The sequence below is a fragment of the Hemiscyllium ocellatum genome, chromosome 28 (genome assembly GCF_020745735.1).
Source record: "Hemiscyllium ocellatum isolate sHemOce1 chromosome 28, sHemOce1.pat.X.cur, whole genome shotgun sequence".
Lineage (NCBI taxonomy): Eukaryota > Metazoa > Chordata > Chondrichthyes > Orectolobiformes > Hemiscylliidae > Hemiscyllium > Hemiscyllium ocellatum.
In genome coordinates this window covers 9,944,477-9,968,636 of record NC_083428.1, presented here as the reverse complement: position 1 = coordinate 9,968,636, position 24,160 = coordinate 9,944,477, and the positions used below count along the sequence as shown (strand labels likewise).

The 24,160-nt window shown below is 44.0% G+C and overlaps 1 protein-coding gene across 1 annotated transcript; it reads right to left on the bottom strand.

Annotated features, from left to right (window-relative positions):
* Positions 1 to 10,136: 10,136 nt before the first annotated feature.
* On the bottom strand, positions 10,137 to 21,832 carry micos13 (mitochondrial contact site and cristae organizing system subunit 13). The gene is made up of 4 exons (XM_060846416.1): positions 21,742 to 21,832; positions 17,326 to 17,482; positions 12,714 to 12,765; positions 10,137 to 10,331 (listed from the first exon to the last, which is right to left on the bottom strand). Exons 1-4 carry the CDS (start codon positions 21,768 to 21,770, stop codon positions 10,225 to 10,227), a joined length of 345 nt encoding a protein of 114 aa, XP_060702399.1. The 5' UTR covers positions 21,771 to 21,832; the 3' UTR covers positions 10,137 to 10,224.
* Positions 21,833 to 24,160: the final 2,328 nt, after the last annotated feature.

The window sequence follows — 24,160 nt, the reverse complement described above, 5'->3', positions numbered from 1 at the left end:
TCATTGTGGCTTTGGGATTTGTGATGCCTTGTGATTCTAAAAGGTGCTATATAAATTCAAATAACTTTTTCCTCCAAATGCTGTGATTGGCTTCCCTGTTGTAGAAGTGAATAGGGATGATTTGAGTCTGAAAGTGCTAAGTTAGACCTTCGGTCTATGCAGGATTTGCTGATTTTTAGGGGTATGTTAATAACAAAACACTTCAACAGTTTTAGGGATGAAGGGAGTTCTCACTTCTCATTATCCCCAATCATTACTGGTAAAATCTGACCGGGAATTTGGGTGTGTCTGTGTTGAGTGAAGAGAGCTGAAGATGTGTTGCTGGTTAAAGCACAGCAGGTTAGGCAGCATCCAAGGAACAGGAAATTCGACGTTTCGGGCCAGATTGATTCCTGATGAAGGGCTCTGGCCTGAAACGTCGAATTTCCTGTTCCTTGGATGCTGCCTAACCTGCTGTGCTTTAACCAGCAACACATTTTCAGCTCTGATCTCCAGCATCTGCAGACCTCACTTTTTACTTGAGTGAAGAGAGTATACAATTCAGCTGGAATATTCACCATGCTGGGATAGTCATCTCAAACCTCAAACTCATTTTGTTCATCAGATTATTCAACAGTGATCTAAACTCCAATTACCTGCGTCTGCTTCCTTTACATTCATGCACCACCCTCTGTGTGAGAAAGTTATCCCTCGGGTAATCTTGCACTCACCAGAACAAGTTACACGAATGTTAATTCAAATAGGAAACCCAACATTTATACTGCACGCAAGGGAAGCGCTGATTGATTGGTAAGTGGATCCTGACTGGTATCAATACCATTCTCGAACAAAATGTCTACCAGTCAAACTGGTACTGTGCAATAATAGCAAAGTATTAATCTGAATTAAAACCAGAAACTGTACAAACAAATGATAAGTGGGTCTGTGTTTTTGATTTGGGTTCTTCCCAAACTTTTCATTGAGGTAAAAGAGGAAAGCAACAAATATTCTGAATTACAACTTAGATGAAAGCTGAGGGATAAAAGAATAAAATTGAAGTGTTTCATGACCTCATTCTGTCCCAAAGCGTTCTGTTTACTTAGTACTTTGTACCCAAATGTGTCTCTGATTTGAATGTGAAAGAAAAGCTTCCAGAGGCCTCTGATCAGCAGAGGCTGATGGTGTGTCATGAATGAGACCTGTTGGTCTTGTGTTGAGGAGGGGGTTGACAATCAGAGCGAAAAAGCATTTCATCTGTTGAATTATTTCACTGACACATGCTAATATTCCTTTTCTAGAAACTTGAGCCCAGAGCCGCTGCATCAGGATATGGGGCAGGCTGTTGAGAAAGGTGGAAAACAGAAGCAAGTGTAGGTCATCCTGTTCTTTTGAGATGACTCTGGCATTCAGTGTGATCATGGGTGATCATTCAACTGAGTACTCCATTTCCCACTTTCTCCCCAGACCCTTTGGTCCCTTTAGCCCTAAGAACTATATCTGACTTCTTAAAAACATTCAATATTTTGGCCTTAACTACTTTCTTTGGCAGAGAATTCCACAGGCTCACCACTCTGGATGAAGACATTTCTCCTCATCTCAGCCTAAGTGGCCTACCCCACTTCATAAGACTGGTGACCTCTCACCAGGAGCATTCTTCCTTCGTTTACCTTGTCTAGTCCTGTTAGAATTTTCAAGATTTCTATGGGATTACGCCTCCCATCCTTCACCTATTTTCTAAACTCCAGTGAATAAAGTCCTAACCGATCCAATTTCTCTTCATATATCAGTCCTGCCATTCAAGGTTTCAGTCTAACAAACCATTCTTGCATTCCATTCATAGACAGAACATTGTTCCTCAGGTAAGGAGGCTAAAACTACACACTGTACTCCAGGTGTGGTCCCATCAAGGCCCTGTACAATTGCAGCAAGACCTCCCAGCTCCTGTACTTGAATCCTCTCACTATGAAAGTCAACACACTGCCTTACCAACTGCTGCATCACCCCAGGCTCCCTTTCAGTGGTTGATGTACAAGGGTACCCAGGTCTAGTTGTACCTTCATATTTCTCAATCTATTACAATTTGGATGATAATCTGCTTCCCAGTTTTTGCTACCAAATTGGATAACCTCCTGTTTCTCCACAGAATCCATCTGCCATGCATTTGCTGACCCACTGAACTTGTCCAAATCACGCCAAAGCATCGCTGAGTTCTCCTTTCCATTCACCCTCCCACCCAACTTTGTCATCTGCACAGTTGGAGAGGTTATGTTTAGTTTCCACCTCTAAATCATTAATACATATTGGGAGTCACTTCTGGCCATTTTTTTTGTTTTCTTTTCCTTTCTTTTATCCCCTCTCTTGGGTGTGGGTGCTAAACACCAGTTATATAAATATCTTTATTTACATTCCACCACCAGGAAAAACATGCATGTGACAAGCAGAGCCATAGCAGGGGCAGTGCTCATGTGAAACATAAAGTGAAGGGGAGGGTAAGAACTAAATCAAAACAGCATTGAAGGGGGACATAAAGCACTCCATCTCCCACTGTGTTCACCTTTCCCTAAAGACATTGAGAATGTTGGTTGACACCATATCCAAACAGTAATCTCCCCAGTATCTCAGTAGCTACTAGCTGCTACTCATTTATTCATTTTTTTCTGTCTGCCAGTCAGTTCAAATTTAAGACTCGAGTGAGGACTTTCTCCACTTGATGGTGTTAAATCTGGATTACTGCAGACGCTCAGTCATGGAGTATATTTAAGATTGAGATCTATATAATTCCATATATTAGATTAGATTAGATTAGACTTACAGTGTGGAAACAGGCCCTTCGGCCCAACAAGTCCACACCGACCCGCCGAAGCGCAACCCACCCATACCCCTTACCTAACACTACGGGCAATTTAGCTTGGCCAATTCACCTGACCCGCTCATCTTTGTGACTGTGGGAGGAAACCGGAGCACCCGGAGGAAACCCATGCAGACACGGGGAGAACGCGCAAACTCCACACAGTCAGTCGCCTGAGTCGGGAATTGAACCCGGGTCTCCAGGTGCTGTGAGGCAGCAGTGCTAACCACTGTGCCACCGTGCCGCCCCATGTGCCACCGTGCCGCCCCAAATGCTACAGGGATAGTACTGAAAAATGGAGTTGAAGTAGAAAGCCATCATCTCATTGAATAGCAGAGCAGGCATGAAGGGCTGAATGGCCTTCTCCTGTCTCTATTTCTGGTGTTACCTCCTGACTCTAGCTAGCACTGAAGTGGTTTGCATTTCATGGGAGAGGTTTTGTTTTAAAAAGAACAATTACTGATGATTAAGAACTACTTTAAATGCATTTTACTGTTGACACTGAGGCCATTGGAAATAATCTAATTGAAGGAAAGCTGGTGAATGGAAAAGGAAAGTTGGTTAGTTTGAAATATTGAGACCAAGACATAACTAACTCCTTCAGAAGTATCAAGTTTCCCATTGTGTTCCCAGTCTTCCTGTCTCCAATCTCTGTACCTAAATTTGTCCAGCATTGTGTTTATGATCGATGTGCATCTGCTTTTTCCTTCACCCCACCATTGACCTTAATTTGTTTTGACCCTAAACACTCAAAGTCTTTCCACCTTTGTAAGACCATACTATATAGGAGTAGGCTATTCAGCCTATCAAGCCTTGTTTTGCCATTCAATTAGATCATGGTTTGTTGTTTTCAAGGCTGAGGGGGGAACCTGCTTGAAGTTGTACAAACCTCTAAGTAGCAATAGACACAGTAGATGGGGAGAATCAGTAGATAGGTGAGGCAATGGCATAGTGGTGTTATCACTAGGCTATTAATTACAGTGAATCCCCAGTAATGATACAGTGACCCAGGTTCAAATCCCACCATGGCAGCTAGTGGAATTTGGATTCTATTAAAAATCTGGAATGAAGAGTCTAATGATAACCATGAAATTAGTTTCAATTGTGCAACAGGACAGGAAACCATCTGGTTCAGTACTGTCCTTCAGGGAAGGAAACTGCCATCCTCACTTGATCTGGCCAACATGTGACTCCATACCCATGACAATGTGGTTGACTCTTAACTGCCCTCTGGGTAATAAATGCTGGGCTAGGCAGTGATGCCCCTGTCCTGTGAATGGATGAAAAAAAATCTGTTTTGGGGAAGGGTCAATGACCAGGGGGGCACAGTTTTGAGGTGAGGATTTGAAGAAAAAAAATCTGTACTCGGGTTTCTTCCCACAGTCCAAAGATATACAGGTTAGGGTAGTTTGGCCATTGGAAATGAAAGGTTACAGGTGGTGGTGGATCTGAGTGGGATACTCTTCAGAGGGTTGGTGTGGACTCAATGGGCCGAATGGCCTGCTTCCACACAGGATTCTGTGACTCGTTGGCTGCTCTGATGCACCACTACTCACTCCCATTCCCTGTCTTTTTCCCATGTCCCTTGATACTGATCAAACATCTGTCTCTTTCTCAGTTTTGTTATTTAATGACGACATCAGCCATCAGTGGTAAAGCATTTCACAAATTCACAACCTCTGGCATAAGCAATTCCTCCTGATCTGTCTTAAACGTGTGATCACTGATTATGAGATAATGCCTTCTCAGAGAGACTCTCCCACAGAGATGTTCCCTGAAATATCTCTGGGACACACACACCCCAACAACCCCACTGCCCTGTGGCTGACTACATCAACTCCACCTCCCACTCCATTGAGGACATGTAAGTCCTGGACCACCTCCACCACTAAATCCAAGCCACCCAACAACTGGAGGAAGAATGCCTCATCTTTTGCCTTTGAACCCTCCAACCATACGTCAAAGTTGACTTCACCGGTTTTCTTATCTCCCCTCCCCACCCCTCATCCGAGATTCAACTCGGCACTACCCTCTTGAACTGTCCTATCTATCCACTGCATCTACCTATCGCCTGCCCAGCTAATTTCCCCTCTCCCACTCTATTTATCTCTTAGCCCCCTCCCCCGCCACATTCCTGATGAACTTATGCTCAATGTTGACTCTCCTTGATGCTGCCTGACTGGCTGTGCTTTTCCAGCATCACACTCCACTCAGATCTCCAAGATCTGCAGTCTTCACTTTTTCCACAAAAGGGTAACAACCTGTCTGCACCTGCCTTGTCAAGTCTTCTAAGAATCTTGTATGTTTTCAAAAATGTTGTCCCTTATTCTTCTATATCCCAATGAGTGTAGGTCCAACCTACTGAACTGCTTTTCATAAGACAGTCTCTCCAGTTCTGGTATTAGCCAAGTGAGCCTTCTCTGGACTGCCTCGAATGTCTTTGTATCTTTTCTTATAAATGGGGCCCAAAACAGCTTCACAGCCAGTTTTGAGATTTGTAGCTCAGGTTGAGGTTCTGGATGTGGGTTGGCTCACTGAGCTGGAAGGTTCATTCTCAGACATTCCATCACCATACTAGATAACCTCATCACTGAGCCTCTGGATGAATCTTCACACAGATGCTCACTGATGACGTTACCTAGTACGGTGACGAAATGTCTGAAAACGAACCTTCCAGCTCAGTGAGCCAACCCACATCCACAGTTCACAGCATTTCAGCTGTGGTCTGACTAATGCCTTGTATAATTTTAGGAAAACTTCCCTACTTTAATGCTCCATTTCCTTTGAATTAAAGGCCAACATTCCACTTGCCTTTCTTATTACCTATTGACTTTAGATACTAGCTTTTTGTAATTCATCGAGATGGACTCCTCAATCCCTTTGTTCTGTAGCTGCTCCTACTATTTCAATTTTTTTTTGAGCAATCACATGATTATCATAATATCTCAAGCATTGGCTAGGTAAGTTTGTCTCTGATAAGCTCCTGTAATGATCTTTGGACATTTTATGACATTGAGAATGCTATATTAATGCAGATGGTGGTAGCTAATACTGGAACATGCAGCGCTTTCCACTGAACACACCAGTTGCTGGAGGTAAGATCAGCATAGGTTTCTCTTCCTTGCCTTCTGCTGCTGCCTGTACTGCACCCTCCCTGCCCTCCCAAAACACTCCCAAGTAAAATCAGAACATGAGGTTCTGATCCCACCTTGCAACACCCAGTCAAAGCTTTAAAATGTCAAAACATCTCCCTGCCTAGATTCATGGTGGAAAACAGTCATCTGAGATACCAGAGAACTTGTGGAACTATACTACAACTGGAAAAAAAGACAAATTTCAGAAAGAAAAAGATTTTTTTAAACTAGAAACTATTCTTGATAGGAAATATTTAAAACCTATTTCTAAATCTGTCCTAGTGCCAAACTTGCCCTGCACCTCATCTTTCAGAGAACATAGAACATAGAAAGATACAGCGCAGTACAGGCCCTTCGGCCCTCGATGTTGCGCCGACCAAATCCCACCTAACCTACACTAGCCCAATAACTTCCAAATGCCTATCCAATGCCCGCTTAAATGACCATAAAGAAGGAGAGTTCACCACTGCTACTGGCAGGGCATTCCATGAACTCACAACCCGCTGTGTAAAGAATCTACCCCTAACATCTGTCCTATACCTACTACCCCTTAATTTAAAGCTGTGTCCCCTAGTAACACCTGACTCCATTAGCGGTAAAAGGTTCTCAGTGTCGACCCTAATCATCTTGTACACCTCTATCAAATCTCCCCTAAATCTTCTCCAATGAGAACAGCCCCAAGTGCCTCAGCCTTTCCTCATAAGATTTTCCTACCATTCCAGGCAACATCCTGGTAAACCTCCTCTGCACCCGTTCTAATGCCTCCACATCCTTCCTATAGTATGGCGACCAAAACTGCACACAATACTCCAGATGAGGCCGCACCAGAGTCTTATACAGTTGCAACATGACCTCAGGACTCCGGAACTCAATTCCTCTACCAATAAAGCCCAGTACACCATATGCCTTCCTCACAGCACTATTTACCTGGGTGGCAACTTTCAGAGATCTGTGTACATGGACACCAAGATCCCTCTGCTCATCCACACTACCAAGTAGCCTACCATTAGCCCAGTAATCCATCATCTTGTTACTCCTACCAAAGTGAATGACTTCACACTTAGCTACATTGAATTCCATTTGCCACCTTTCTGCCCAGCTCTGCAACTTATCTATATCCCGCTGTAACCTACCACTTCCTTCCTTACTATCCACAACTCCACCGACTTTTGTGTCATCCGCAAACTTGCTTACCCAGCTTTCAAGCCCTTCCTCTAGATCATTTATAAAGATAACAAAAAGCAATGGTCCCAAAACAGATCCTTGTGGTACACCGCTAGTAACTGCACTCCAAGATGAACTTAGTCCATCAACTACTACCCTCTGTCTCCTTCCAGCCAGCCAATTCCTAATCCAAACCTCTAATGTATCCTCAATGCCATACCTCCGTAGTTTTAGCATTAGCCTACCATGGGGAACCTTATCGAACGCCTTACTAAAATGTTCAACAACGTGACATATAATGTACTTGAACATGATAAGACAACCCAAAACATTTCATTGATGTGTTCTCATAGGAGGTCAGTTGCAGCCTTAATGTTAAGAACAGTTGTTCTCACTTTGCCTCTGGAATTCACTTTATCTTGTCCATGCTCAAATTAAGGTCAGTGTCAGGAACTGGATGGCCTCACAGCAGCAGTGAACAGGTTATTGTCACATCTTGCTAATTTAGTTTAAGTTATGAAAAAGAATAGAGAGGAAAAAAATAGGAAAAAAGCTCAATTTAGTGTGTAACAAGGTGGACTGATGAGGGAACTGCAATGAATATTTCTCATGGATTTTCGTGAGGCATTTGACAAGGTTCCACATGGCGGACTGCTAAGAAAAGTTAAAGCCCTTTGGGTACAGGAGAATGTGGTGAGTTTGATCCAAATTGATTCAACAATATGACCTATAAAGTACCTGAACATAAGACAACCCAAAACATGTTCTCATAGTAGGTCAATTGCAGCCTTAATGTAAAGAACAGTTGTTCTCACTTTGCCTCTGGAATTCACTTATCTCGTCTATGCTCAAATTAAGGCCAATGTCAGGAGCAGAATGGCCTCAGCAAAACCCAGAGCATCAGTGAACAGGTTATTGTGAAGCAAGTCCTATCTTGCTAATTTAGTTTAAGTTATGAAAAAGAATAAAAAGGAAAAAATAGAAAAAGAGAAGCTCAATTTAGTGCGTAACAAGGTTGACTGATGAGGGAACTGCAGTGAATATTTCTCATGGATTTTCGTGAGGCATTTCATAAGGTCCCACAAGGCAGACTGCTAAGAAAAGTTAAAGCCCTTGGGATATAGGGGAATATGGTGTGTTTGATCCAAAATGGATTCTGAGACAGAAAACATGGAGGCCTACAGGAGAGTAAAAGTCCCTTCTGTCATAAGGTCTGTACCAGTCAAAAGCAAGCACCTAATTTTCAGCACTTGTCCCATCCCCTTGTATCTCATGGTTTTGTAACTGCACACTTAAATGCTCCTTAAATATTGAAGGCCTCTGTCTCAACCAACCCTTGATTGAAAAAAAATTCCTCAAAATCTCTGTCTAAATCTTCTGCCTGTACCTTAAAGCTATGCCTCCTGTCACTGATCCCTCCACCAAGTGGAGATGTTTCTCCCTGTGTAAAACTCTTAATTCTCTGCCTCAACTGTCTCCTCTGCTCCAGAGAAATCCAGTCTATGCGATCTCTATCCTTAAGTAAATCTCTCCAATCGAGGCCGTAGAAACAAAGGATAATGGCCAACAGATGTTTCTGCAAATGGAATGTGGTTTCCGTGGTGTTCCACAAGGCTGTATTAGGTCCCTTGCTAAATGTGGCATCTTTTAATAATTTAAACTTGAACGTGGGAGGCAATGATTGGGAAATTTGCAAACAACTAAAAAAAATTGGCAAGATAGTTGATAGTGAAACAGATAGCTATCAACTACTGGAAAACATTAATGGTTTGGTCGAGGGGGTGAGAATTTGGCAATGGAATTCAAGCTGTAGAAGTGCAAGGTAATGCATTTGGGGATGGCAAATAAAACAAGGAAATAAACAGGAGGGGTAGAGGAAATGAGTGACTGTGGCAGGATACGGAGATAAAGTGCTACATACATATGGGCAGTTTTCCTTCGCTGGATGAGGTATTGAATACAAAGAGCAAGGATGTAACAATGGAGCGATACAAGGCAGTGATTAGGCAGAGCTGGAGTTTTGTTGACAGTTCTGGTCACCACATTTTCAAAAGTGAATCACTCCTTTAGAGTGCACAAGAGATTAAAAGAATCCTGCCAGGATTTGAAAATTGCAGGTTTGCAAACAGATTTAGATAGGCTGGGGTTGTTTTCCTTTGAACAGAGGGGGCTGAGGGGGTGAAATAACAAGGGAGTTGGATGGAGTGGACAGAAAAGACCATTTCCTTGTATCATAGCAGTTGATTGCTGGGGATAGAGAGTTAAGAAGCATTAGAGGAGATGGGCGGAAAATCATTTTCACCCAGAGAGTAGTGGGTATCTAGAAATCACTAGGCAAGTGAGGATGCAGATGCTGGAAATCAGAGTCTACATTCGAGTGGTGCTAGAAAAGCACAGCAGGTCAGGCAGCATCCAGTTTGGTGTTGCTCAGCCCACATTGAAGGAACCAGAGTTTGCACTGAAAATCCCAGAACCTAGAAGGTTACAGACCAGATACTAGTAAGCGGGTTTCCATTGGGCAGCTAGTTCATTCAACTGGGCAGGCAGGATGGACTGACCAGACCCTTTCGGTTAGGTGGACACAATAACTGAGTGGGTAAGTGATAAAACACATTTCAAAAGTACGAATAGGTGTGTTGAAAGTGACAAAAACTACTAGAGACTGTAATCACTTAGATTTAATTGAAAGTCTTGTCTTTGGTAAGATGGGACTTCATCCCCATGACTCTCCATCCTATCTCGGGAGGATCCTGGGTCACTTATTCAAACCCAGCTACGTATCTCATCCTCTCCACCAGTACATCTAGGAGGTCTGTCTTAACATTTCACAGTCAAGAAATGGAGTGATATTTATGATCCCACCCAGGGTCATTTATTTGTCCTCCAAATCATCAACCTGAAAGAGGACTGTAGCAATCACACTGACAATGGTAATACACATTAACTTACATTAGTTTCTGAGAGTATTAAATATTAACTCCTTTCCCTAACAGTGTGACAACAGTCACAGGTAATTTCAAATACATTTTATCATGTAGGTATTTACACTTTGTTACAGCTTGTGGTCATGAACAAAAACTATTATAATGAAGGAGCAGTTTACTCGGTTTTATTGGTTAAGTTCTTGATGTACTGCCAGCCTTTCTGAGTGTATTCGTTACATTTTGTAGGCGCAGCGGACAAGATGCATGCGGTAGCTTCAACACCTGCAAAGCAATTTAAATAAAAGCTGGTTAATTTTGAGATTCTGCTCAGTACTTTCCAACAGGTATAGGCAAACTTACCAGAGGCATTCTGCATGGTACAGGTTTTGTACCATCTGAGTGTAACACAGCCACATTACCTCACTCAGTTGCCTATAGAGTCATAGAGATGTACAGCATGGAAACAGACCCTTCAGTCAACCTGTCCAGGCCGACCAGATATCCCAACCCAATCTAGTCCCACCTGCCAGCACCTGGCCCATATCCCTCCAAACCCTTCCTATTCATATACCCATCCAAATGCCTTTTAAACGTTGCAATTGTACCAGCCTCCACCACTTCCTCTGACAGCTCATTCCATACACATACCACCCTCTGCGTGAAAACGTTGCCCCTTAGGTCCCTTTATATCTTTCCCCTTTCACCCTAAACCTATGGGACACCACCACCCCAGGGAAAAGACTTTGTCTATTTATCCTATCCATGCCCCTCAGTTTTGTAAACCTCTATAAGGTCATCCCTCAGCCTCCGACGCTCCATGGAAAACAGCCCCAGCTTATTCAGCCTCTCCCTATAACTCAAATTCTCCAACTCAGGCAACATCCTTACAAATATTTTCTGAACCCTTTCAAGTTTCACAACATCCTTCCGATAGGAAGGAGACCAGAACTGCACGCAATATTCCAACCAATGTCCTGTACAGCCGCAACATGACCTCAACTTCTGTACTCAATACTCTGACCAATAAAGAGAGCATACCAAACACCTTCTTCACTATCCTATCTACCTGCGACTCCACTTTCAAGGAGCTATGAACCTGCAGTCCAAAGTCTCTCTGTTCAGCAGCACTCCCTAGGACCTTACCATTAAGTGTATACGTCCTGCTAAGATTTGCTTTCCCAAAATGCAGAACCTCACATTTATCTGAGTTAAACTCCATCTGCCACTTCTCAGCCCATTGGCCCATCTGATCACGATTCTGTCTGACATAATCTTCTTTGCTGTCCACTACACCTCCAATTTTGGTGTCACTCATCCTTTGTTTCAATATTCCCCTTAAGTATATATTCAGCTGCTGCAAACTTTATAACTCTCCCTTTTATGCTCACATCCAAATCATTTATATAGATGATGAAAAGTAGCGAACCCAGCACCAATCCTTGTGGCACTCCACTGGGGGTCACAGGCCTCTGGATGTAGGTTTGCATGCTGAGCTGGAAGGTTCATTTTCGGACATTTCGTCACCATATTAGATGAGGCTTCATCCAGAGGCTCACTGAAGATGTTACCTAGTAGGACGACGAAACGTCTGAAAGTGAACTTTCCAGCTCAGCGAGCAAACCTATATTCAGTTGCCTCGTTTTCATGGATTAGCTATGGCTCAATGTCAGGAAGGCCAATTAAGTATCTCTAACTGTCAACAGCTCTTTTGGGTATTTCTAGCATATTTTTGCTTTATTCCTTATTGTCTTTATAAGTTATCCAAAGAAGTTGCCCAATCTTCAGAACACTCCTCCCATTTCTGAGATATATATCTGCTTAGTAACGGAATGGTCAAACGTGGCAAAACAAAAATAATTAAAACCTTGTGAATTATATCTCAAAATATTCTCCAAGTCATAGAATGTATAGCACAAGGCACCAGCCTCACGTACCTGTGCTAACTCTTCATCTCGAGTCAACGATTCCAATTGTGTAAAGCTGGCATCTCCCTAGAATTTGTTATATATTTCATTTTTCACAGCATTAAGTTGGCTGTCCATTACAACACAAGGTAGACTTAAAAAGGGAACACACCCCTCTGCTCCATAGTCAGACTTACTGTGTCCCATCGCTCCTGTGCCAGGTTACCCGACTCACTCTCAAAAGAGGCAACACACACCCAACAACAGGCATAACACCACTCATCCTTTGTTTCAATATTCCCCTTAAGTATATATTCAGCTGCTGCTACTGTTCAAGATCCAGTAACTGCTGGGAAAAAGATGAAGGGTCAGGGGTCCCGGTGCTTTTCCACAATCTAGTCACCTTCAATCACTGCAACTCCAAGTGCTCACCAGTTTAGCAACTGATTGAACTGCCTTTTTAAAGGCTGGTACGAAGCTGGGCAAACTTTCATTGAAGTCTATCTTTAGCGATTTTACTCATTTACCCTAGAAGTGAAAGTCACCATAATCTTACCAGACCACAGGGCTAATCTCTCAAAGACAGATGACTGGTGGAGGTTTAAACTGAGAGTAATTATACCATGGGACAGGGAGAGAGGTTGAGAGGGTGAGTATTTTACAGTTACCTCATCTGGTGTGGGAGTTGAACCCACACCGGCGTTACACTTCATTGCAAATTTGCTGTCCAGCTAATTGAGCTAACCAACCCCCTACTTACCTGAATTCCAGTATTCGTTAACAGGAACATTCAGCTTGGGAACCTCTGGTAACTGTGAAGGGAATGAAAATGGTCAGACACTGTAGTTCTACAGCTGCTCCTTTCACACAGTGGTCAGTATTTCCTATACAGTGCCAAGTTAGCTCCATATTACATACATGCTCTCAGTAATTCATACATCATCGCTAAACATATATGTATAGGTGTTATTGCCACGGTTCAAATTACAAACAGAATATATACACTCACATATATATAGTTCACACATATATACAACTGTTTTTATAATGGACACGCAAAAATATCACAGTTTGAGGGCATCAGTGGCAGAGTGGAACGCAACAGGACGAGTAACTCCGACTAACGTTCTCGGGACGTGGGTTCAAAACCAACCACAACAAGGAAATTTAGTTCAAAGAATTTAAAATTCAATTAATAAAATTGGAATTAAAGCAATGGTACTCCCCATCAATTGTCATAAAATCCTCACCTATCCACTCATACTCTTGGAAACAGCCCAACAATCCACTCAGCTCAAGGGCAATTAGGGATGATCTACAAATGCTGGTCTCATCAGTGAGGAACACATCCCATCAGAGATTTAACAGAAATTATTCTCAAGGCACTAACAACTAGTTGGCTTGTTAAGCCATTTCAGACAGAACCTCTACACTGAGACTGGAATTTAAGAATGACATGCACGGTGGCTCAGTGGTTAGCACTGCTACCTCACAATGCCAGAGACTCAGGTTTGATTCCAGCCTCGGTCGACTGTCTGTGTGGAGTTGGCACATTCTCCCCACAACTGCATGGGTTTCCTCCAGATGCTACGGTTTCCTCCCATAGTCCAAAGATGTGCAGGTTAGGGTGGACTGGCTATGCTAAATTGCCCATAGTGCTCAGGGATGTGTAGGTTCGGTGCATTAATCAGCGGTAAATATAGGGTAGAGGAATGGATCCAGGTGGATTAGTCTTCAGAAGATCAGTGTGGATTTGTTGGGCTGAAGGGCCTGTTTCCACACTGTAGGGATTCTATGAGTAGTCCCTCTGTACTCAGAATCAAACTAGCGAACCTTCTTGCACTGTCTACAAAGCCAGTATATCCTTACTTAGAGAAGTGAGGACTGCAGATGCTGGAGATCAGAGTTGACAGAGTGTTGCTGGGAAAGCACAGCAGGTCAGGCAACATCCGAGGGGCAGGGGAATCAACGTTTCGGGCATAAGCCCTTCATCAGGAATGAGGCTTGTGGGCCAGGACAGAGATAAATGGGAAGCGGGGGTGGGATTTGTGGAAAGGTAGCTGAGAAAGTGATAGGTGGCTGAAGGTGAGAGAGAAGGTGATAAGTCAGAGGGGTGGAGGGATGGACAGTTCCGGAGGGTGGTACCAGTTGGAGACTTGGGACTGGGATAACGTGGGGGAGAGGAAATGAGGAAGCAGTTGAAATCCACATTGATCCCGTGTGGTTGCAGGATCCCAAGCAGAATATGAGGCTTTCTTCCACCAGGCGTCGGGTGGTAACAGTTTGGCAGTGGAGGAGGCTCAGGACCTGCATGTCGTTGACGAAGTGGGAGGGGGAGTTGGAGTGTTCAGCCACGTGGCGACGGGGTTGGTGGGTGCGGGTGTCCCAGAGATGTTCTCTGAAACCATCCGCAAGATGGCATCCTGTCTCCCCCAATGCAGAGGAGACTACGTTGGGTGCAACAGATACAGTAGATGACATTGGTAGAGGTACAGGTACATTCCTGACAGATGTGGAAGGATCCCTTGGGGCCTTGGATGGAGGTGAGAGGAGTGGTGTGGGCACAGGTTTTGCACTTCGTGTGGTGACAGGGAAAGGTGCCAGGAGTGGGGTGTGGGTCGTGGGCCGTGGGCGTGATGAGGGAGTCACGAAGGGAATAGTCTCTCTGGAATGCTGATAGGGGTAAGGAGGGAAATATATCTTTGATGGTGGGGTCTGTATATCCTTACTTAGGATAAAGGGACTAAAACTGTTCACAGTATTCTAACTAACACCTCATGTAGTTTTAACAAGACCTCCCTATTTTTAAAAACTCCATTCATTTTGAAATTAAAAGGCCAATATTCCATTTGCCTTCCCTATAACCTACTGAACTTGCAAATGTTAGCATTTTGTTGCAGCCTTTCCCATTGAATTGAATTTTAGAAATAAATAACATTTTATAAATAATATTTTTTCATCTATTCTTCCAACCAATATGCATAACCTCATATTTTCCCACATCATATTCCATATGCCAAGCTCTCGCCCACTCTCTTAACCTGTCTATATATGCCTCTGTCATTCTTAAAACATGCTTTTCCATCTATTTTGTCTTCTGCAAACTGGACTATAGTATATTCACTTCCATCCTTCCAGTCATCAATATATATTTGCAAATAGCTGTCACCCAGGCATAGAAGCACCACTGTGAGACTGAGGTGGACAAAATTAGAAGTCACATGTCATCAGGTTATGATGAAGGGGTAGTGCACTGAAAGCTTGTGATTTCAAATATTCCTGGTGTTGTGTGACTTCTGACTGATCCACATGATAACGGGTTGCCACCTGGAAAATGCCTCCACTTAACCCAATTCTGTCTTCTATTGGTTAGGCAATCTTCTATCCAGTATACTATCCTCAAAACCGTAAGCTGTTATCTTATTAAACACCCTGTTGTCCAGTAACTTATATTGAACTAATTTTGAAAATCCATATATTACACCTAATGATTTGCCTTTATCCATCCTGCTCGTTATCTTCTCAAGGAATGTCATTTTTTTTTTAAATTGCCCTCTCAAGTGGTATGAGCTGCCTTTATGAACAAATGCAATCTGTTTGGTGCAGGTACATCCGTAATGTCATGAGGAAAGGAGTTTCCAGATTTCGACCCAGTGACACCAAGGGTCTGGCAGTATGTCAGAATGCGGAGTTGCTTAGAAAGGAACTTGTTGGCAGGGTTCCCATCTATCTGCTGCCTTTGTATTTGTAGATGTAGTGGCCATGGGTTTGGAAGGTTCAGTCTAAGGAGCCTGGGTGAATTTCTACAGGGCACCTTATAAATGGTACACATTGCTGCAACTGAGTGTCAGCAGTGGAAGGAGTCAATGTCTGTGAAAGTGGTGCCAATCAGCTGGGTTACTTTGTCCTGGATGATGTCAAGCTTCTTGAGTATTGTCAGAGCTGCATTCATCCAGGCACTTTTGACTATTTCATCACACTCCTGACTTCTGCCTCGTACATGAAGTTTGGAACATCAGGAGGAGAGTTATTTGCTACAGCCTCTGACCTGCTCTTGAAACCACTATTTATAAAGCCTGTCTAATTCAGCTTTTGTTCAATGGTAGCCCCAGGATGTTGATATTAAGGTTTCAGTGATGGCAATGCCATTAGTTAGATTGTCCCAAATTGGAGATCGTCATTGCCTGGCACTTGATGTGGCATGCAAGTTACTTCATACTTGTCAGTTCAAAGCTGGATATTGTCTAGGTCTTCCTACATTTAGGTATGGACTGCTTCAGTATCTCAATCATCATGAATGGTGCTGAACATAGTGCAATCATGAAAAAATATTTCCATTTCTGACCTTCGGATGGAGACAGACGGAAGATGAAGTAGCTGAATATAGCAGGACACTATTCCCGAGGAACTCCAGATGTCTTGGAGCTAGGATTATTGATCTCCAACAACCACAAACGTCATCTTTTGTCCTGGGTATGATTCTTATAAGTGGCGACTCTAACCCTGATTTCCATTGACTCTAGTTTTGCTTGAGGTCCACGAGAACACAATCAGTCAAATGCAGCCTGGATGTCACGGGCAGTCACTGTTACCTCCCCTCTGGAATTCAGCTCTTGTCCATGTTGGAAGTAATGAAGCCAGGAGCTTGAGTGGCCCTGGCAGAACCTAAACTCGACATCAGTGAGCAGATTATTGCTAAGCAAGTGCAGTTTCACAGCACTGTCGGTGACCTCTTCCACCACATTACTGATGATTGAGAGTAGACTGAATGAAACAGTAGTTGATTAGGTAGATCTGTTCCATTTTGTGTGCTGGACATTTTTCTATGTGATAGGGTTGCTTCCACTCTGCTCTCCAACACTTTGTATCGGACCAGAGGTGATCACCCTGGCTCGATGGTAATGTGAATAAATTTGAGCAGAATGATATTCCCTTTGTGAAGTCAAGCTGACTCAGCATGATTATATTATGTATTTTTAAATGTTCTGCTTTTGCGTCCTTGAGAATGGACTAACAGTTTCCAATTCGCCATGTCCTAACAAGCCAGTTAGTTGGATCAGCATCTTCCTGGCACAATTTTTTTCTTATTCTTTCTCAGGCACCCAACTAGAGTCCTGTACATTCATGTTGAACTCACATCAGAAATAAAGCTTCTTCAGCAATTTAACTGAAGACTTCTGGTGTCCTGATGAAGGGCTTATGCCTGAAACATCGATTCTCCTGCTCCTCGGATGCTGCCTGACCAGCTGTGCTCTTCCAGCACCATATTCTCTTGATTTGTGGTATCAATGGCAGCCCAGCTCAAAACAGGAGCAGGAAAGAGGAGACAAAGAATTAAAAACAAACAAATTTTCTCAGATTATATACTGTACCTCCACGCCAAAATACTTGGCCCAGTGATCCATTGCAGTCGGGACCGCAGCTGAAACAGTCTTCAATACTTCCAAACTATGCTCCCCATTTCCAAATAGGTCCTGGTCATAAATGACGTACACAGTGCCTCCAATTATCCCAAACTTTGTAAAGAACCTTGAAACAAAACCATTAGAAAAGAAAAACAAAATGAACATTTAATGTAATCTCACCAGATAATGTTAAAAATCACGCAACACCAGGTTATAGTCCAACAGGTTTATTTGGAAGCACACTAGCTTTTGGAGGCTGCTCCTTCACCAAGTGGTTGTGACAATCACCTGATGAAGAAGCAGCGCTCCAAAACCCAGTGCTTCCAAATAAACCTGTTGGACTATAACCTGGTGATGTGTGATTTTTAACTTTGTACACCCCAGTCCAACACTGGCATCTCCAAATCACCACCAGATAATGAGGACAATAATCAGTTTGGGCTCAAACAGATAAACAGATGATCCCTCTGCTTTTATTAACTCGGACTTTAGAGACCTCTTCTGCCTCAACCAAAATCAAAACTTCCACTCAAAATGTAATATTATTTGAGATAACATTCTTCTCCTAAACAGGTCTTTAAAGCAGATTGACCATTCACTTAGTTTAAAATTGGTGATCACATGTCCACCAATGAGATCATGTCTGATCCGATAACCCTAAAGTCCACTTTCCCCCATTTTTCCCATAATCCTGGATTCCCGTACTGATTAAAAATCTCTCTCAACCTTGAACAGACTTAACAATCCAGCTTCGACAGCCCTTTATGGTAAAGAATTCTACTGAAGATTCTCATCTGACTTAAGTGTGCCAAATTCTTATTCTGCGATTCTGCAGTCCAGTCCTACAGTCTCTCTATGAGCAGAAACCACTTTTCTGCATCAAGTCTGTTCAGTCCTGGAAGAATCGTGCCTGTTTCAATAAAATAACTTTAAATTGTTCTATACTTGAATGATCATAGACCTTAACAACTCAATCTCTCCTCAGAAGAGGGATCCTCCATACCTGGTATCAGCCTTGTGAACCTTCTCTGGATTGTCTCCAACGACAATATATCTTTCCTGAGATAAGGGGCCAAAAACTGTTCACAGTATTCCAGCTGTAGTCTGACTGTATTATATAGTTTAACACTCCATTCCATTTGAAATAAAGGCTAACATTCCATTTGCTTTCCCTGTTATCTACTGATCTTGGATACTAACTCGCTATGATTCATGAACAAGAATTTGTAAATGTCTCTATTCTTTAGTCTTTAAATAATATTTAGCTCCTCCAACCTTCCTGACAAAGTACATCATTAGTTCCAGGTTCCTGTTCTGAAAACGCACCCCTTACCTCAATTCTCCATGTTTTACAAACACAAACAAAAACAGAGGTTGCTGAAAAAGTTCAGCAGGTCTGGTTGCAACTGTGGAGAGAAATCAGAGTTAACATTTCAGGTCCAGTGACCCTTTCTTAGAATTGGTCTCTAGCCCCATGATTTTGTGACAATGCTGTCACATTAAAAAGATTACAGAACAACCTCAATTATCTGAACGAGACGGGCAGGGAGTATTTGGTTCGGATAACTTAAGAGTTCAGATAATGGATAGCATTTTTATGGGACCTTGAGATTTTGTTTGGATAATCTGAAATTTGGATAATTAATGTTCGGATAAGAGGTTATTCTTTATTTTGTCCTGGGATTTTTTTTTTGAAGAGAGGTTTTGTAAAGGCAGAGGTGCTGAAGTGGCTACTGGACACAGCCTAAGTCAATAGTTTAGGAGGCCTTTAGGTTTTTTCAAAAACAGTTGTAACAACGGAAGTGGAGTGGCCAGTTCTCAGAGATCAGGCTTTCTAGTTTTTGCAGCTGTAGCAGTCAGCAACTGTTTGGGTCCCAAAAGATTCGGAGTTTCAGTGAATGACCAATAAAGGTCAGTCAGGAGTCAGAGTATTGAGTATAGGAGTTGGGAGGTCATGTTGCAGCTGGATGAGATGTTGGTTAGGCCACTTTTGGGATATTGCGTGCAATTCTGGTCTCCTTCTTATCGGAAGGATGTTGTGAAACTTGAAAGGTTTCAGAAAAGAATTACAAGGATGTTGCCAGGGTTGGAGGATTTGAGTTGTAGGGAGAGGCTGAAAAGGCTGAGGCTGTTTTCCCTGGAGCGTCGGAAGCTGAGGGGTGACCTTATAGGAGTTTATAAAATCATGAGGGGCATGGATAGGATAAAAAGACAAGGTCTTCTCCATGGGGTGAGAGGGGAAAGATATAAAAAAGGTACCTAAGGGGCAACTTTTTCCACACAGAGGATGGTACATGTATGGAATGAGCTGCCAGAGGATGTGGTGGAGGCTGGTACAATTGCAACATTTAAAATGCAGCTGGATGGGTATATGAATAGGAAGGGTTTGGAGGGATATGGGCCAGGTGCTGGCAGGTGGGACTAGATTGAGTTGGGATATCTGGTCGGCATGGACGCGTTGGACGGAAGGGTCTGTTTCCATGCTGTACATCTCTATGACTGCTACTTTTGCTGCAATCCCTCAATGTGATTTACTCCTGAATTTGAAAACTGCATATAAAAATCTATGCCTAAATTTATCTTTTTGCCAAGGGGTGTGTTTTTGGGCTGTAACTATATTGGTGCTGGAAAAGCACAGCAAGTCAGGCAGCAACCAAGGAGCAGGAGAATCGACATTTCAGACGTAAGCCCGTCATCAGGAATCTTCCTGATGAAGGGCTTATGTCTGAAATGTCGATTCTCCTGCTCCTTGGATGCTGCTAGACCTGCTGTATTTTTCCAGCACCACACTCTTGACTCTGATCTTCAGCATTTGCAGTTCTCACATTCCACTGTCACTATTTTGGAACAGTTACTTAGTAACAGGTAGTATATTTATTATTCCATTAAATTTATCAATAGTTGTTATTCTAAATTTCTCTCTATTTGTATTTTAACTGAAGTGTTTAAATAAATTGCGCTTTGCTCAATAAGGATAGATTAGGGTCTAGGCTACCTTCTTAAAATATTTTGAGGGGGTCTGGTCTGGTCCATAACAAGCACTTTTTCCTCTAGTGACAGCTGTTGAATCCATTTCATCTCCTCCATTTGCCCCTTGAATATTTGGTAACTTAAAAATACCTTTTAGTGCTTGAAATGTTTTTGGAAAATTTGATAAACATTATACAAAAGCAAACAATTTTTATTAGCGACCAGCAGTTTTCAATGTAACTTTGAGAACTGGTCCATCATAGCATTGGTAAAAGACATCTGAAATAACAGTGGGTCTCTGCCCCACACCCACCATTATCCAGTAAATAGACAAAAAGTATTTTCCCTGGCATGGGGGATTCCAGAACTAGAGGGCATAGGTTTAGAGTGAGAGGGGAAAGATATAAAAGGGACCTAAGGGGCAACTTTTTCACACAGAGGGTGGTGTGTGTATGGAATGAGCTGCCAGAGGAAGTGGTGTAGGCTGGTACAATTACAACATTTAAGAGGCATTTGGATGGGTATATGAATAGGAAGAGTTTGGAGGGATATGAGCCGAGTGCTGGCTGGTGGGACTAGATTGGGTTGGGATATCTGGTTGGACTGAAGGGTCTGTTTCTGTGCTGAACATCTCTATGACCTCTACCATCCTCTCTCCTCCCCTTTCCCCTTGCACCCCACGCCAACCCTGTCTCTCACCACTCTGGCTCACTCCCCCCCCCCCCCCCCCTTCCCCCTCTCCCACTCCCCCTCCCCCCCCCCCACCATTCCCCCTCTCCTTCACTCCCCCTCCCCCCCCACCATTCCCCCTCTCCTTCACTCCCCCTCCCCCCCACCATTCCCCCTCACCCCCCACCACTCCCCCTCCCCCCCCACCATTCCCCCTCTCCTTCACTCCCCCTCCCCCCCACCATTCCCCCTCCCCTTCACTCCCCCTCCCCCCCCACCATTCCCCCTCTCCTTCACTCCCCCTCCCCCCCCCACCATTCCCCCTCTCCTTCACTCCCCCTCCCCCCCCCCACCATTCCCCCTCTCCTTCACTCCCCCTCCCCCCCCACCATTCCCCCTCTCCTTCACTCCCCCTCCCCCCCACCATTCCCCCTCACCCCCCACCACTCCCCCTCCCCCCCCCACCATTCCCCCTCACCCCCCACCACTCCCCCTCCCCCCCCACCATTCCCCCTCACCCCCCACCACTCCCCTTCCCCCCCACCATTCCCCCTCTCCTTCACTGCCCCTCCCCCCACCCCAGATTTCTTCTCCACATTCCCTTCCTCTCCCCCGCCCCCCATAACCCCTGTCCCTCTCCCCACCCCCCCCGGTGTGTGGGTGTGTGTGTGTGTGTGTGTGTGTGTGTGTGTGTCTCCCCCGCCCCCCAGGGTGGGGTGGGGGGGGGGGGGGAGTCTCTCTGACCTGACGCTCCTGATGATCCCGGACGCCATGAGCAGACTCTGCGGATCCTGTGACCTTTCACCCTCCCGCCCCCCGGTACGTCACTCCAACCGCCGCCGGGTCCGGCTTTAAATTCATTCCCCGCCCCCGCCTTCCGTGTCTCTCCCTCCCCCCACTCCCTCTTCTTCCCGGTCCCACCGCTGCCCCCAGGGTGGGGGAGACGTCTTTGACCTTCAGCATTCCCTGGGCGCCGCCATCTTTGATACTGGCGGCCCCTTGGTGCCAGTCTCTGCCTGGCTGAGGGGGAGGCGCTACAACAATGCAGGCCCCCCGTCCATTCTCAACCTTCACCTAAAGTTATTTATTAATCTGCAGCACACTTCAACCCAAACCCTCTTACACCCCCGGGACCCAGATACAGAATTTTGCGAATGTTGCACATTTTTTGTTCACTGTCTTCAAAAGACAAGGGGTGTGAGTTCCCCAGACAACAGGCAAATTCCATCCAAGGCAGAGAAATGTCAAGTGCTTTAATTTGTGGAGAGGATCATGAGGGGAAGTGTAAAGTTACGGTATATGGTACAATTAGGGGTACGAAAACAGAAAGGGGTGAGAAAAATGCACCAAATAATGTCAGAGTGTAGTGAAGGGATTTCCAAACTTTGTCTCCACTTTCATCCCAACTTTATAGAACATAGAACATTACAGCACAGTACAGGCCCTTCTTCAGGCTCATGCCCGAAACATTGATTCTCCTGCTCCTTGGATGCTACCTGACCTGCTGCGCTTTTCCAGCAACACATTTTCAGCTGAAATCCATATACACCACATCAACCGGTTTACTCTCATCTACCTGTTTGGTCACCTTCTCAAATCAATAAGGTTTGTGAAGCATGACCTACCCTTCACAAAACCGTGTTGACTATCCCTAATCAAATTATTCTTTTCTAGATGATTATGAATCCTATCTCTTATAACCTTTTCCAACACTTTACCAACAACTGAAGTACTTGAAAATGGTCGTGACTCCCAAAGTAACATGAGAAATGGGTGGGGGTGATTGGTGGGGGGATAGGAATAGTTGGAAAGTCCAAAACGAGAGGGCATTGGGTTTATGGGGAGAGGAGGAAGATTTAAAAGGGACCTAAGGGGCAACATTTTCATGAACAGAGTGGTGCGTGTGATGCCAGAGGAAGTTGTGGAGGCTGGCACAATTACAGCATTTAAAAGACATCATGGATGGTTATATGTACAGGAAGGGTTATGGGCATATAGGCCAAATGCTGAAAATTGGGATGAGATTAATTTAGGATATCTGGTTAGTATGGACAAGTTCAACTAAAGGGTCTGCATGCTGTACAACTCTATGATTTTATGAGGTGGGAAGGGTTTTAAATCTTGAAGCATAGCTACACTGCTCGGAGAGTCTTGGCAATCACCGCGTACACATATTGACCTCTGGTTTTGGAAGTCAATGCCACCCATGGACCTTAAAGGTCCTGCCACACAGCATGGGTAAAAATTAAAGGAAATGTGGTCTGAGGGGGAAGAGGCAGAGGTACATGCTGGCCACTGCTGCCTGTGATCTTGTGACCCTAAACGTTGAGAAGACCTCTTGCAATGACCTTCGCTGCGGTGGGCATCAGGTATACCCTTTTGCAGTTATTAGAATTAGTCTTCTCTCCTTTCTTTTTACAATTATATCATCTCGGAGATCTGCTGGCATGCTCTCCTCCTATCAGATGAGGCTGATCAGGGCATGTAATGTGTCATGAGGGAGATGAGGTCATGAATCATGAGAATATAGGAAGTAATGTTAGGAAGTGAGTGAAAGACGCCGAAATTGGTGACATAGTAGACTGTGAAGAAGATTATCTAAGAATACCTTGTGATTCTTGATCAGATGGGCCAATAACCCAAGAAGTATCAGTTCAATTCCCGCCTCAGGCGACTGACTGTGTGGAGTTTGCACGTTCTCCCCGTGTCTGCGTGGGTTTCCTCCGGGTGCTCCGGTTTCCTCCCACAGACCAAAAGATGTGCGGGTCAGGTGAATTGGCCATGTTAAATTGTCCGTAGTGTTAGGTAAGGGGTAAATGTAGGGGTATGGGTGGGTTGCGCTTCGGCGGGGCGGTGTGGACTTGTTGGGCCGAAGGGCCTGTTTCCACACTGTAAGTCTAATCTATCAGCCGGAGTTTAATTGAGATAAATAAGGTATTGCATTTTAGTAAGGCAAAGCAGCACAGGACTTACACAGTTAATGGTAGGAGCCTGAAGAGTGTTGTTGAACAGAGTGATCTTGGGGTGCAAGTTCATAGTTCCTTGAAAACGGTGTAACAGGTAGAAAGTAGTCTCATCAATGATGACCGATTGGTATTATTGAATTTGATTTCAATAAACTTTGGAATTAGAAACTAGAAGTTAAGGGCTGGGATATTAAATA

What these genes read in the sequence shown, in the direction of transcription:
- micos13 (XM_060846416.1), bottom strand. Translation starts at nt 21,770, where the DNA reads ATGGCGTCCGGGATCATCAGGAGCGTCAG. An exon ending in CCAAGTATTTTGGCGTGGAG is followed by an intron (nt 12,766 to 17,325) that starts GTACAGTATATA and finishes TTCCCTTCACAG; the next exon opens with TTACCAGAGGTTCCCAAGCT. An exon ending in TAACGAATACTGGAATTCAG is followed by an intron (nt 10,332 to 12,713) that starts GTAAGTAGGGGG and finishes ATTGCTTTGCAG; the next exon opens with GTGTTGAAGCTACCGCATGC.